The sequence below is a fragment of the Triplophysa dalaica genome, chromosome 6, assembly GCF_015846415.1.
Source record: "Triplophysa dalaica isolate WHDGS20190420 chromosome 6, ASM1584641v1, whole genome shotgun sequence".
NCBI classification, from domain to species: domain Eukaryota; kingdom Metazoa; phylum Chordata; class Actinopteri; order Cypriniformes; family Nemacheilidae; genus Triplophysa; species Triplophysa dalaica.
In genome coordinates, this window is record NC_079547.1 from 2,762,884 (window position 1) to 2,777,760 (window position 14,877).

Below are 14,877 nucleotides of genomic sequence, written 5' to 3' on the forward strand. Positions count from 1 at the left end.
TGGTCCTCTGTGAAAGAAGGACACACTCGGTTCTATTATATATTACACCAGCCTGCTGCATCTGTCCCAGGAGACATGACTCACCTACTGTTGTCTGGACCAACAGGCCACCTTTGTCTCTCTCTCAGTTTAAAATTCAGTTGTTTCCCAGAGGAAAATCTTTCGTTGCTCTGTAGATTTGACGGAGAGAGTCCTTATAGTTGTGTTTAGTCTTATAGATGTTTGCTCTAAAATTGTTTAAAAATAGAAATGGTTGAAAACTGAGAAATGAGACTGCTGTTAAATTACATGAAGAGTATGAAGGTGTAAAATGAAAGGGTAATAATCTGGATGTGGGTAAATTTAATAAAACGTGTTTGAGATCTTCCAGAAGATTACGTTTTTTAATGCAGGCTTGATGAATTTGAGCTCAGTTTGAGACATGGTTGAGATCTCTTCTGATAAAATACAGCAAAAAAGTTCTGTATTTACTATTACATTATATGTATATTTACTGTAAATTATTACACAGTATGTTTTTGTTATTATTGTTAACTTTACGGTAATATTCCTGTGTTTCAAAATACCTAAATTTGCTGGCTATATGTTGCCAATGATTTTACAGATTTTTTTACAGTGTAGATATTTGTGTGAAAAATTTTGTCAAGTGAGATACCTGAAAAGCAAAATATTCCATTTGCACTCCATTAATTCTAATTAATGTATAGGAGAGATAATTGAGCTATTAAAAATGCACCTATTATGATTTTTCTGCGTAATTGCCTTTATTTCACAAAATGTGTTAAATCAGTACAGTACTCAAAATGGACTGAAAATAAAAATAAACTACATCTCATTATCTGAACAAAGTGTAAGCGATGCTTGCCTTAAATGATAAAATAGGAGATAACGTATTTATGAAATGCTCTTTGCAGTTTGTGTCTGTTTAGGACTACTGTAGAAAGAACTTGGTGAATTCCATGTAAGGGGACCCGCGGTGTATGGAGATAGACCCAGCTCATTGTAGGCTTATAAAAACATAATGCTTCATTATTTAAGGTCTTTATACATCTCTGAACACATAGTTATATAGATTTGATTGCATTTCTATCAATAGATCCTTCAATTATAAACAACACATGTAAAAACTCAGAACCTAAATGCCAGAGTTGGTTGCTAAATTGTTTTGGGTGTTTATTGTAAAGTGTTAAGTTCAAGTGTAGATAGTCTTAGCTGCAGTTATCTGGAACAAACCAGCATAAAGACCAGCATAACCTGTTGAGATTTTTTTACTGGCTCACTCATTTTTCAATATATTTTGTCTGCAAAGGCATCCATATTGCATAATGCATGTGTTTATTAAAATTCCCTTTTGTAACCCAAGAAACATTCTTCTCCTCTGCTCTACTGTACGTTCAGCGATGATGCACAGTGACTTGCAGTTGTGTGTAAATGTAGCAGCTGTGCAGTGATGGAGTGGTCGGAGTTTTGAGATGAGAAGCTCAGCTCCATCTAATGGACATCGTGCTGACTTTGACCTCTCTTCCAACTTACTGTTATGTGTCCGGGGTCATACCTTGTTCCATTTTGACTGTAAAGTTGTTCAAGGGAAACACAAGAGTGCGAGCTTATTCAAATTGTGCTGTGTATATAGTCATAATCACAAAGGATGAAAGCAGAAGTACATAAGGGCTGAAGTATAAGCAATGATAAAAGTCCCAGTGAGGCAGGTCAGCCGTATCTCATGAGTATAGACAGTAATTACAGTGCATACGTGAGATGAGATTCAGCCTCCTGCTGTAGTCGCTGTGTGTTTTATTTCTGCCTATATCCTGTACCATGAATGTCTATAGATTGAACCTATAGATTTAGAGATGTAAAAATTCTCATTTTATTCACCCTACTGTTGTTTAAAACCTGTATGTGACTCTTTACTCTGTAGAACACAAACGACAATATTTTGAAAAATGTCTCTGTGGTCTTGTGTCTATACAATGGATGTTAATGGTGTTAAATGGCTGAAATTTTTTATCTGAAAAGCAAGGTGTGCTATTATGGCCAGTTAACCAATGCGTAGTGATTGGTCGAATGCAAGCGTGTGACAGAAATGTAACGCCTCTTACAATATTTGGAACATCAGGTTCCAAAGCATCTGTACTGACAGGTACATCTTACTTGCATACACATTTGGGCAGTCTTAGTCAAATCAACTGACGTAGATTTGTGGGGGTGTGGTTACACGAGGCTTTCAGGCAGGTCTGGGTGAGCATTGGCTTTAAGATAGAATGCATCTTTTGTTCCAACACTTACATTTTGCAATTTAACGTGTCTAATACATGCATGGGCAACTTTTAACACGCCAAAGACACACATATACACATATGACCCCTTTAAGATGTCTTGCGATTTGTCTATCCTATGGGAGGGTCCTCTGAATCCGAGGTTGCCCGAGTCGCTCTGACTGTCTCGCTTGATAGATTAGTTCACAAGCTTGCCAGACAGTTGTAAGGATGCTGAATTATTTATACCATGGACGTGTCAAGCTCATTGGGGTTTGTCCCGGACTCTCCCTCCACCGTGCCGGAAGAAAGAGAGAGAACATCTTAGAGATGCTCGGAGCCAAAGATTTATGTTTTATAACATGTTTTTTTTCGTGCTCTCCCGCTGAAGCCAAATCAATTTCAATGTGCTGGGAGAGTTTTTGCTTCACAGGGCAGGTGTGGAGGATGCAGATGGGAGGGGGCTAGTTTTGTCTTAGCCCAGCATTGGATGTTTCGAGAGAGGGTGGGGACCGTATCGTTCTCTCTCTCTCTCTGAATCACTATGGAGTTAAGGAGAGAAAAGCACACACACATTCACGCAGCCAGCAGGAGGATGCATGAGCTGAAACGAAAAGCACGCTATCTGTTAGCCACGATCTCATCGCGGAGACGTGCACACCCATCACGGCGATGAGCTTAAGGGAGAGGCTGAGTGGGACACGTTACCAAGGAGACTGAAACGATGGCTTGTACTGGCTACTCGATTTCCTGAAGTCTGAAAGAACTTGAAGCGTAATGCCTGGCTCTGCCACTCAGGAGAACACTATGAAGGTGAGAAGAACTTCATCTTTTGACCATCAACAATCCAACACAAATCGTGCGCTGCCATCGTGGTGGTGGCTGGGTAAAAGATTCATATGGAAATTGTGTGAATCTCACAAAAAATGTCAAAGAACGTCTTATTTCAGTTTGATCAATGATGAAATGTAGAAATTATGTTTTGTGTAAAGACAATGGTGCTTTCTTTAATATATAGTTTATTTATATGATTTAATAAGGGGTATGGTCACTGATTGGTTTAGTTGCCTGCCCCTTTTAATTGAATATCTTCATTGATTGGTCCATACCGTCGGTATCATGGTTGTCCTATATAATTTTACCAGGCGTGAACAAAACATTGTCTTATTAATGTGCAAATACCTAAAAGCAAGTTGTCATTTGTTGTGCGTATTACCAATAAGATGCAATGCTTTGTTTCAATAGGTATTTTTTAACGAAATTAATGAAAGAAAAGTGTGCGTAATTGGCATAAACATATCACAAAGCAAATCATCTCATGGTCCTTGATATAGGCAGCTACATGACAAAATGAAGGACGTGGACATCTGGAAATGTAAAAATGCAATTTTGTCTTTTTTTCATCTTGTTTTGAAGCTAATGGGGAAATGTTTTGGAACAAAGATTTATCGTCTCAAGTACAGGCAGGTATACAGTACAAATCTGACTAAGCTGTATGTCAGGAGATTTTGATTGTGTGTCAGAACGATGTACTCTGCAAGAATGTACTTTAAAAAGCAGCAGATAAGGTTGGAAGGAACAGCGTGTTGACCTGTCAATCAAACGTGTCCGCTCGGGCACCTCGGTGCAAACACAGCATTAATTTGACAATATTTCCCTTCAGGCCAGGAAAGCGTTAGACTTTTGGTGTTTTCTGACTACTCTAATCCCCTTATCATCACCGGAAAACAATTTACAGTGCAAGAAATCAAAGATAGACGTATCTTTTGATTAAAAACAAGGTATGAGGATATCAGAAAAATCTCTGCCTATTTTATCACTATATCCTGTCTGTAACGGGAACCAAAGATTTCTTTGATATCTCAATTATTACTCTTAGACATCTATGAGATTAAATGGAGAGCAAATGGAAACTTTTGATTTTGGTGTCTCGGATATTTTTCTTGTGAAAGAAATCTCACAAATGTCTCCATTTGAGTTTCAGAAGAGATCTCAACAATGTCTCAAACTAATCTCAGATTTGTCACGTCTGCAATAAAGGGGCAATATTATTGAAGATCTCAATACGAACTCAAACATTTCTCATCGAATATGATCAAATTCAGATTATTTTACCTCTACAATCTACATTCATTTTACACCTCCATAGTTAACAAAACAATTGTCTCATTTGTTTCTGTTTTTACCTCTCCTGAACAATTTCAGGAGAATCATCTGAGAGTTGACACGAATAAAAGCAATATTCAGCAAAACTTGAATGTGTCACGTAAAAATATATTAAAATTTAAAATATAAATTTGCTAGTCAAATTTTCAAATGTGACCCCGGTACAAAGTATTGATGGAAAATAGAGTAAAGCGTGGATTTCAAAAAAAGAACAGAAGATTAACCAATTTCACACTAAAAGGGTAACACCTTTTAGAAGGTGCATCAGTCTGCAGCCTTTCGATCCGCACACCCCGCTCTTTAATTAAACTTCACTTTGCTCGTCTCCTTTTGAATGAAAAGATGTACATGTCACTCAGCAGACAGCTGTGCACTCCGTTCAGAGGGCCGACAGATGGAATTAGAGACTCTCGGGAAAGATAACGCTCAGAAAAGCTGCAGTGCTTGCCAAAAACAAGTTGCAAGTGTGCACTTTTTGGGAGGGAAAATTAAAACTCCCACAACTCACGGCATTTCAACATTTTCACATTTGTCTAGGTTTTATGTTGCTGTCTGTTTACAGAGGTTTGGTTATGGATGCTGAGCACACACACACTCCAAACAACAGTTTATCTGAAAAAAAACACAGGCGCAGAGCATATGATGAAATCTGACAGCTATGTTCTATCATTCTCTAAGTCTCTGAATGTAATTACAGAAGGGGAAATTATTCCAGAGCAGAAATGCAAAAGCACAGGCAGGCTAAGATATCTGGAATGCCATAAAACTTTACCTGGCAAATGTAACCTGTCAATAAACCACAACAGAAATGGAGGATGAGAATGGGGGAAAATCATCACTCTCCATATGGAAGATTCAGTTTAAAGAGCCTTTTGCTAGTGGCAATGCCTGTTTATCTTTTTTTAGTACTATCTGAGTTATCTGGAACAGAAGACAATTTTTAAACATAATCTATTTTATTAAAATTGTGCGACTGAATGTTATCTTAACAGAAAATTTCTGATATTTTTGTATATTCCTGATAAGAGTCGTACTAGGAAGAAAAAAACTGGGGGCCTTAAAGGAATGTGACTTTAACATGCATTAGTTAATAAACCTCATAAATTATTAATTCACCCAATATGGAAACCTGTTATTATTTACTCAGCCTCACTTTGTTCCATCCCTGCACAGTCTGTACTTTCTTTCTCCAGTAAAGTACTAATTGTAGAATTGTAGATGTTGTTTTTCTTTATGCGATAACAATGATCGATGATTTCAGGGTTCTTTTAAGACTTTAAAATCACCATATAAAAACTGACTGTTTTTATTATTATGCTGTATTGCAGTGTCTATAATAAGTGCTTTGTCCAGGTGGTCATTGTTTTTTATTAATCCATGTGCCCTTTTAATCTTTAATCAAAAATATTAACATTCCCTCAAAACCACGTTTCCATGTAAAAAAAAATTCTCATTCCAGAAGCCGTTTTATTGGAAATACTGTACATTCACGTTACGGAAAGACACCACCAAAACAAAAGCGTTCACTCAAAAGCTATTTTATAGACAGTTTCAGCAGCAACAACATAAACAAACGTTATGTGTTCCGGGTGACCTCCGCAAAGAATCTGTAACTGTTGAGTGGATTTAAGTTCATTCTAATACAATTAATGATAACACTTTAGTTCAGGGACCAATTCTCACTTTTAACTAGTTGCTTATTAGCTGTTATAAATTGGGGTATTTTATAACGGTTTTGATCTCGGCTCAGCCAATCAGTATCAAGGACCAGAACTGACCGTTTTATAAACTGCTTCATTTACCAACACATTATTACACAGCATCAGTGGTGTTTTGTTTAAATAAAAGTCTTGAAAATTTGAGTTTTATAAATATATAGTTTTCAATAGCTTTCTCTAAAGTGATTTATAGTGTTGTAATACTGCAATTTAATGTAACTTCTTGTGCTTAATGACTGCGCCCATTTTGTTAATGAAATAACGCATCAGACTGTAAAATGCAATGTATTATGCCTAGCAGTTAAAACATGAGCCGATAATTACATTAGTTCCTGTTCAAATATCTCTGAGAGTGACGTCCAAAAATAAACTTATTGGTCTTTTGAACATAATCTTTTCAATGAATTGGTCTCAACAATTCATAAAAAAATCAGACTCTGTTGACCGGATCTATCTTGTGACTCCGAAAATTGGAAATATAGTATTTAAATCATAGGGTTCACCCAAAAATGAAACTGATTCTGTCATTAATCAACCTCTATTTGTTCCAAGCCTGTATACATTTCTAGTTAGCAATTTTTCAGGTCTGAGGCATTTTTGACTACCATATAGGAAAAATTGAAATGGTAGTCAAAAGTGCCACCCAATTTTTGGCTTTCCTACATTCTTCAAAATTTCTTCTTTTGTGTTCAACAGAACAAAAATAATTACACAATAAATGTTCCTACTATAGTAGTCAATGGTGACTCCGAGTTGTCAGTTGGTAACATATTGTCAAATATCTTTTCTTGATGTTCAACTGAACAAAGAATTTTTGTTCTCATGAAGTAATTCATGAAACAATTTTCCTTTTTGGGTGAACTATCCCTTTAATGTGATACATAAATGGCGTTTTTACTTTCCTTTAACACCTCAATCCAAATGCCGACTAAATACATGAAAAATAAACTAAACAACCAATTTTCACGTAACAAAGTTTGGGCCGGACTTTTCCTCTGATTAATAAGAAATCTCAAAACCCTGTTATATTTGTGTGTAATGCAGTCCCAGCAGAAGTGCATCGCTGTGTTCGCGCTGGTCTGCTGTTTCGCCATCTTGGTGGCTCTGATCTTCTCTGCTGTGGACGTCTGGGGAGAGGAAGAGGACGGAGTCACTGAGGAAAACTGCAGCAAAAATTGTCGGTAAGAACGAAACAATCCTCATAGATCACTGAGTGATGTTACCTTCATCTTATCGTAAAACAGCAATTTATTTAATATGACTTAAGAGTGAAACTACTTGCCTTTTAAAGTCTACCTGGGATGATTTATGTACTCTTAGTATCGTCCTTGTTGAGAACATCCCAGGAGAGCTGTCCTTCAACTCCAATAGCACAACTCATCTCTCTCTCACTTTGGGTCTCAACCAACTATTGGACAAAGCCAAGCTGTCCGTCGAGATAGTGTCACCACAATGGGCCCTGACATCCAGCGATGAGGGGTCTCGGCTTTATCCTGCATATCAGGTTAGTTACTCAACAGCTTATGTCCTGACTCTCTATGGTTATAAAAAAATCACAGGATGTCCTTTGAATAAGAGTAGGGGTGTAACCCCGGCATCCTGGCCAAATTCGCCCATACACCATGGCCTTCCAATCCTCCCAATATGTACTATTGGCTTCGCAACTCTGTCTCCTCTCCACCAATAAGCTGGTGTGTGGTGGATGTCTGGCGCAATATGGCTGCCGTCGCATCATCCAGGTGGATGCTGCACATTGGTGGTGGTTGAGGAGATTCCCGCTTCCATGTAAAGCGCTTTGAGTGCCCAGAAAAGCGCTATATAATTGTAACAATTTATAATGATTATTATGATGTACTTTATCGATTTGCATTGCAAACTGTATATCCATTCTTCTACCATGTTGTGTTTTCCATAGGGTCAGTTTTTGTTTCAGAGACTGCTAAGTCTGAAATCTCGAGGTGTCAGATTAAAGATCGCCAGTGACCAGCCCAACTCCACTGAGCTGAAAGGCTTGACCGACCGCTGTAAGTGAACTCAGCTGAACTTGCATCTCTTCACGATATGTTTTGTTGTGCATTGATTTCTGTCTGCCGTGGAATGAATACAACGCTAAAGCAAAAGCTGTGAGATCGCACATACAGTAAATCCATCTGTCAAACATAACTCCTTAGACTTTCCCAGCTCTACACCCACAAGGTCAAATACACTGAACGTGCAATGAATGACGGTTAGCTGAGGTTGAGAGCTTGATGGTTGCCCACACGCCGTGTCTGTTTCCCACTCAGATGCAGAAGTGCGCTACGTCAACATGACCGCCTTCACCAGAGGAAGACTCCTGTCCTCTTTTTGGGTGGTGGACAGGAAGCACATTTACATCGGCAGTGGCGGCATGAGTTGGAAAGCGCTGTCCAAGGTACCTGATTTCCGACGACCATCATTTGGATACACCTTATACTCAAAAATGGTCATTGCTTTGGCTAAGAAATATAAAACCACTTTAATAAAGTACTAGCATGAGCAAACCCTTGAATTAAACCTTTCATATATGTGTGAAATGAAAGGCTTTGGCAATAACATGTACATTGATCAATTATATCCAGACAATGTACGCCACTTCTTGCTATGCTCTTTTCCGACATCTCAATGTCTCACTAACTTCACCTCCTCACCTTACATATCTTGGCTTTTATGTTCTTCTCCGTTCATTATATAGTCCCATGGGGGTTAAACGAGAGCTCAAATTGAGTTTACTCCTTCCGCCAAGAGTTAAGCTCTTAAATCAATTTATCCGGAACCTCCTATATGGCTTGTGATCTTGTGAACCAGACATACACTACCAATCAAATGTTTAGGGTAATTTAACTCAAATGTTTCTCATGATCTATGAACATTTTTAATGTTAACGTGTATAGTTAACTGTTTTAAATATGTTTAATCGTGCCAACCTATTATTTTATTTTAATAGAGAAAATTACGATTTTATTTTTAAAGTGGGCATGCAACGGATGTAGCAAGCATATTCTCGTAAAACTGGGTCTGAGAGAAGATGTAGGCGGGACTGATTTCCCATATTGAGAGCTGATTGGATCGTTGGAAGATTGGAGCATTGCTAATAAAATGGAGGCGCAAGTTTGCAGTCAATTGAGTTTCTCAGAGATGACGTATATTTGTAGGCCCACCCGGATGAAAAAAATCACAAGTGGGTTATAACTGGTGTGTTTTATGTCATAGATTAAAACGTGGAACTATTTAGAGGTTTGTTAACCACAGACCTTATATTTCAGGCTATTTACCAAAAACGTCATCTCTGAGGTACTCCATTGTGGAAGATTATTCCTCACTGTACTCACCATCGGCACCCTCTTCTGAAAAAAGCTCCGCCCTCGTGCCATTCCTTGTGACAGGAAGTGATGGGAAGTCGTTTTTAGGGGGAGAGGAGGTCAACGTTTGAGGGCACATGAATTAAAAAAACAGAAGTGCACAGATAAGTCACTTATTAAAAAAACACCACAATATCAATGGGACACGTCAATGAAGTTATGTGAGAAATGACTTATGAGTCAGTATGACTCATAAGGCTCATATATCCATAAAATAGCTCTGTTGTGAAGAACAGAGTCAGACTGAGATTTAAACAACTTGTCAAACCTAATCCCCCCTGCTATGTATCATCTGAAAGTTACCCTGAGGGAAAATATTGGCCTTTTCATCACACAACGTTTCTGTACAGCTTTAAAAGGCTTTAAAAATAGAGCACATATCCTGTACACTTTTAGATTTCTATAGTGCTTTATGAATTTTTTATGCAATTTTAAGCATTTTTTGTGCAATGATGGTTGTACAAACATCACTGCATCATCTCAAATCCTTTGTATTGTGATTCTCTCATTTGGTTGTTGTTTTTTTAAATCTCACGCATGTTTTTCAGCTGAAGGAGCTTGGAGTTATAGTGTACGACTGCAGTTGTCTGGCTATGGACCTGCACAGGATCTTTGCTCTCTATTGGCAGCTGCAGTACAGAGACTACATCCCTTCAATCTGGTCCAAGAGAGTCACAGCCGTGTTCAGCAAAGATGAACCGCTTGAGCTCAAACTCAACAATACAGACGCTTACGCATACGTGTCGGTAAGATCCTCCTTCACATGTTCCATCTTTGTGTGCCTTTGGTGATCTCTCAGTGTTAGACTGGGGATGGTTGTCACACAAAAAAAATACATTTTAAAGTGATACTCCACCCTCAAGTTGTTCCAAACCTGCATTAATCTCCTTGTTCGTTTGAACACAAAGAAAGATATTTGGAAGAATGTCAGGAACTGACAGTTCTGGACACTATTGACTACCATAGTAGGAAAGTGATTGTATATTTTGTTTGTTCTGTTGAACACAGAAAAAGATATTCTGAGAAATGTAGGTCCTGGGGCACCTTTGACTACAGTTTTAGTTGTTTCTATGGTTGTCAATGCGCACCAGAAATTTGAGTTTAACCTTCTTCTGTTCAACCAAACTGAGACATTTATACAAGTTTGGGCGAGTTATTCATGACAGAATTTTCGTTTTTGGGTGAAGTATCCTTTTAAAGGAAGTTGCTTGGTAACCAAATGACATTGGCTCTCATAGACGACCACTGTATGGGCACAAAACCACTAAGACATTTCTCAAAATATCTTCAATTAAGTTTTGCACTAGAAAAAAAACCATATACAGGTTTTAACCAACATGAACATTTTTGGGTGAAGTATACCTTTAAAATCTTTATGGCTTACACTAAATTCATTCTCAGTACAGCTTAATCCATTTATCCTGCATAATGAAATATAAACTTCAGATTAATATTAATTTAAATGCATACACCACTTTATTTCAGTTTGCATACATTACTGTATCAATACTGCATATAAAATGATGAATTTATCACAACATTTTTTTTGACATATTACTGCACATGTAGAGAGCTTTAATGCTACAATGTGAAATATGCTTCACCGGCTATAGTCATTCTTCATACAAATATTTGCATGCAAGCGATTGGTTACAGCAGATATAATATAATTAAAGGAAAGATCATTCCCTGCGCAGGTCATTTATCCCATCGAGTCTTCTATTCCACGGCCGGCTGCACCACACACATGACATCTGACTCTAATTGGAGCGTAATGAATCCAGACTCTCTTCTAGCCAAATAATATTTTCCCAAACACATCTGAAACATCCATCATCCCTTCTAATGAATCGGGCTGTAAAATGTTACAGGCTGTAGGGAATCATTTCCAGCTCGCTGATAAGGTTTCTTCTCTGACAGTGATGTATGCACGTACTGCTATGTCGATGCTGGTTTTCTGACTCCACAAAATGAAAGCGAGCAGGTTTCAAAAAGTGCATTTTTATCATTCGCCAGACGTCGCCGGAGCTCTTTTGCCCAAAGGGTCGAAGCCGTGATATAGATGCCATCCGGCACCTTATCCGAGAAGCGAGGAGATTAGTCTACATCTCTGTAACAGATTACCTGCCCTTGGTGAACCGCAGCTTGCGAGGATCTGTAATTATAAGGTAAGGCGGCTTTTCACAGAATCCTTTACTATTTGCCTTTTAGAGTGTAAGTACTTGTATTTAATATTTTTGTATTCTTGCTGTTCATATCTTTAAAATTATCAGTTAGTTCCGGTCTTTGAGTCGGATTGCTACTTATGCTTTAATGCATTGGGCTGATTGCTACTAACACATTAATGTGCATCTGCCAGATGTTTTTTTGCAATCGATTTACAGTCCATCGAAGGCATACATTTTCACTCTATGTGTGTTGCCTGGGGATCAAATCATGACCTTCGCGATATTACAACCAGTTGAGCCATAAGAACACATCAGGCATCCCAAGAGCATCATCACATCATCTTGTGGTTATGGCTGCGTATCCAAACACTTATATATCCCATGGCCTTGTGTCTATGAATAAATCACAGCTGATATACAGCCATAACACATAACATCTTAGATGTGTGACATTGCTTTTATATTAAAAACACTGTGTATTGTGGAGTTTTGTCAGCCGTGTGATTTGCGTTTTGTTTTCGCACCAGATATTGGTCACCATTAGACGAGATGCTCCGAGAGGCCGCAGTTCTGAGAAAGGTCAAAGTTCGTCTCCTGATAAGCCTGTGGGCACACACACACCCGCTGACCTTTAACTTTATGACATCAATGCAGGCGCTGTGCACAGGGCTCCCCGGCTGCTCTGTCGAGGTGGTGAGGAAAGAATCTGACGGGTTGATCCCTTCATATAATTACATAAACATCCATCCAGACACATCTTTAAATATACAGTATTACGATATTTGGGTGCACGTGTTTGTTTTGATTTAGAGATTTTACAGAGGCAAGGAACAGACGGGAGGGATAAATGAGAATAAATTCATGGTGACAGACAAAGCGGTATACATAGGTAAGACTATCACTCCCTCTCTCTCTCTCTCTGTTACTCACTCCCAATGTCAGGCTCAATTTATTTTGCCTTATTGGCATGAAAAACAACAAACAAACGTATTGCATATTTCCTCTGTTTTTGCCCAGGAGGACATCTAATCCATTTAACACATGTTTTTGAAGATTTTTGCAACTATGGTGAATCTTGTTGCGGTACATGGGGCAAGTTGTCACATTGTGAATCTGCCATCACATTGCATATTGTGAATTATTAAATTGCTTTTCAGCCACAATAAAAATAACTACAAAACAGAAAGATTTGTTTTGTCCAACATATCTCGTTTATAATCAACTGCACAAAATAAACACGTGACAACATGCCCCAATGACACATTGCTCCAACTTTTCATTTATAAAAAAAACACTGACAGCTGCAACTTATTTATTAATGCACAGTTAAGCGTATTCAAACGTATTGTTTATAGACATTAATATTGAAATTCTCTGTTGATAAAGGGAATCTGGACTGGGTTGGCAGTGAGTTTGCGTTCAATGCAGGAGCCGGTCTGGTGATTCAGGAATCGCAGAGCCAGCCGCAGGACGGTCAGAACTCTATTGTAGAGCAGATGACTGCTGTATTTGAAAGAGACTGGTTTTCACCCTACACAATAAGCCTGCAGGCTGGCAAGAACATCGTGCAGGAAAGCCAAAACACGTGGCAGAAAGTACAGGCTCTGAAGACAAAACCAGAGAGCAGAGAGAGTTATTGAGCGCAGGGAATCTTCTAAAGCGGGACCAAGAAGCAAAGCACACAGTGGTGCCTCCGAACATCTGTGCCATGACACTGAACAACTGACTCTTTTAATCCTGTCAATGGAACTTAATTATAGTCTTCAAAGGACTTTTGTGGAGGGAACAATTTTTTAGTGTGTACTCACATTTTTACATTACAACAATTTCAATAAAACATATTCCTGTATTACAGGACATAATGCATGCTTATTTAGATAAGCAAACTCTAGTAACTGTTGACTGTGCAAATAGTCAACATTCATGAACTCAATTTTCAAAGACCAAAATATTCAAACTTGAGGCTGCTCGAGGAGGATTTTCAAGAAAGGACATTGCCAAACGTTTATATTTGTTTTTCATGAAATGCTTCACTGAGATCATTACCACAATTTTTTTAATTAATATTTTTTGTAAACTAAAAACTCAAGAAACATTTTGATTATTACAGTAGTATGCAGTACACAGCCTTTACATACTTTATACTATGCACCATTTTTTTCTGTTTGAGTAGACACTATAGCACCTATATACTGTGTACATATATAAATTGTTTACAGAGGCATGCACAGTATTGAAGCTTGAACTATAATATCACTTGCACAAAATAACTTTCATGTGGAATGCAAGCTAAGCTTACACCCTTTAAATATAGCTTTAAAGAATAGCTTTTTATATTTATTATGACATTTTAATCTCAAAAATCTTTATCGACTGCTTTTTGCTGCCCTGCTACAGGTCACATGACTTTGATTTCTCTGCTGTTTGTGGCCTGAGGCTAATAGCATGTCTTTGCCTTATATATGCTGCTATGAACCGTATCTGTTGTCGCTTTCTGGATGACTACCTCCTATTACACAATGTATCTTGGTATATACCCTGTACGTATATATTATGAAACTGCTTGCATGGGTAATAATTTGGACCAAGTTATATTCCAATGTGCATAATGGTTTTCTTACATGGAATGAATACGAGTGTAGCACCCTGACTGACTGTTATAATTAAATATTAAAACGTTCATTAAACGTTGACTGCAGGTTGTAAATAGCTGTTTCTCCAAATGATTTGTCACTGTATCGATGTGACGGGTTGTGAGAAAATGTCTATCAAAGCCAAATCAATTCAGCCTCTCTTGAGGGACCAGTTTATTTGCCGGGTGTAAAGAAGAACATTGACTTCATAATAGTACAGCACCAAACATGCATTAGGAGAACACGTGTTACCTTGAAAATAATATATAGTAGAATAGTAGAAAGAAGAGTTATGTTGATGAAAATATTGAAAAAGGTTTTGTTATACTTGTTTGCAGATGATGTTATGTTGTTTTGTTTCATCCACATTCCAAAGAGTAGCTCAGATCAGTCATTTTTGACCTTGTGGGGATATTTTTTGTCCAGATATGAGAAATTAAGCATTTTATTATTTTTGTCAAATGCAGAAAGTTGGAGATAGAAAGGTACAGTTTGTTCAAGATAAACTCGATATGTCTATGAAAAGTCCCCATATAAAACATCCACAACGATCC

General features: G+C 37.9%; 1 protein-coding gene across 2 annotated transcripts in view; it reads left to right on the forward strand.

Moving 5' to 3' along the window:
* Positions 1-14,331, forward strand: part of pld5 (phospholipase D family, member 5) — a 25,757-nt gene extending 11,426 nt beyond the window's left edge. The window contains exons 1-10 of one of the 2 annotated variants that reach the window (XM_056749821.1): positions 2,856-3,071; positions 7,187-7,323; positions 7,463-7,646; positions 8,058-8,166; positions 8,428-8,555; positions 10,071-10,268; positions 11,539-11,690; positions 12,218-12,383; positions 12,501-12,579; positions 13,077-14,331. In XM_056749821.1, coding sequence (XP_056605799.1) covers positions 3,036-3,071; positions 7,187-7,323; positions 7,463-7,646; positions 8,058-8,166; positions 8,428-8,555; positions 10,071-10,268; positions 11,539-11,690; positions 12,218-12,383; positions 12,501-12,579; positions 13,077-13,330 — 1,443 coding nt within the window. In that variant the 5' untranslated portion in view covers positions 2,856-3,035 and the 3' untranslated portion in view covers positions 13,331-14,331. Of the gene's footprint in view, positions 1-2,855; positions 3,072-7,186; positions 7,324-7,462; positions 7,647-8,057; positions 8,167-8,427; positions 8,556-10,070; positions 10,269-11,538; positions 11,691-12,217; positions 12,384-12,500; positions 12,580-13,076 lie in introns of those variants that run through there. The other variant, XM_056749820.1, reaches the window with a different exon arrangement.
* The last annotated feature ends 546 nt before the right edge of the window (positions 14,332-14,877 follow it).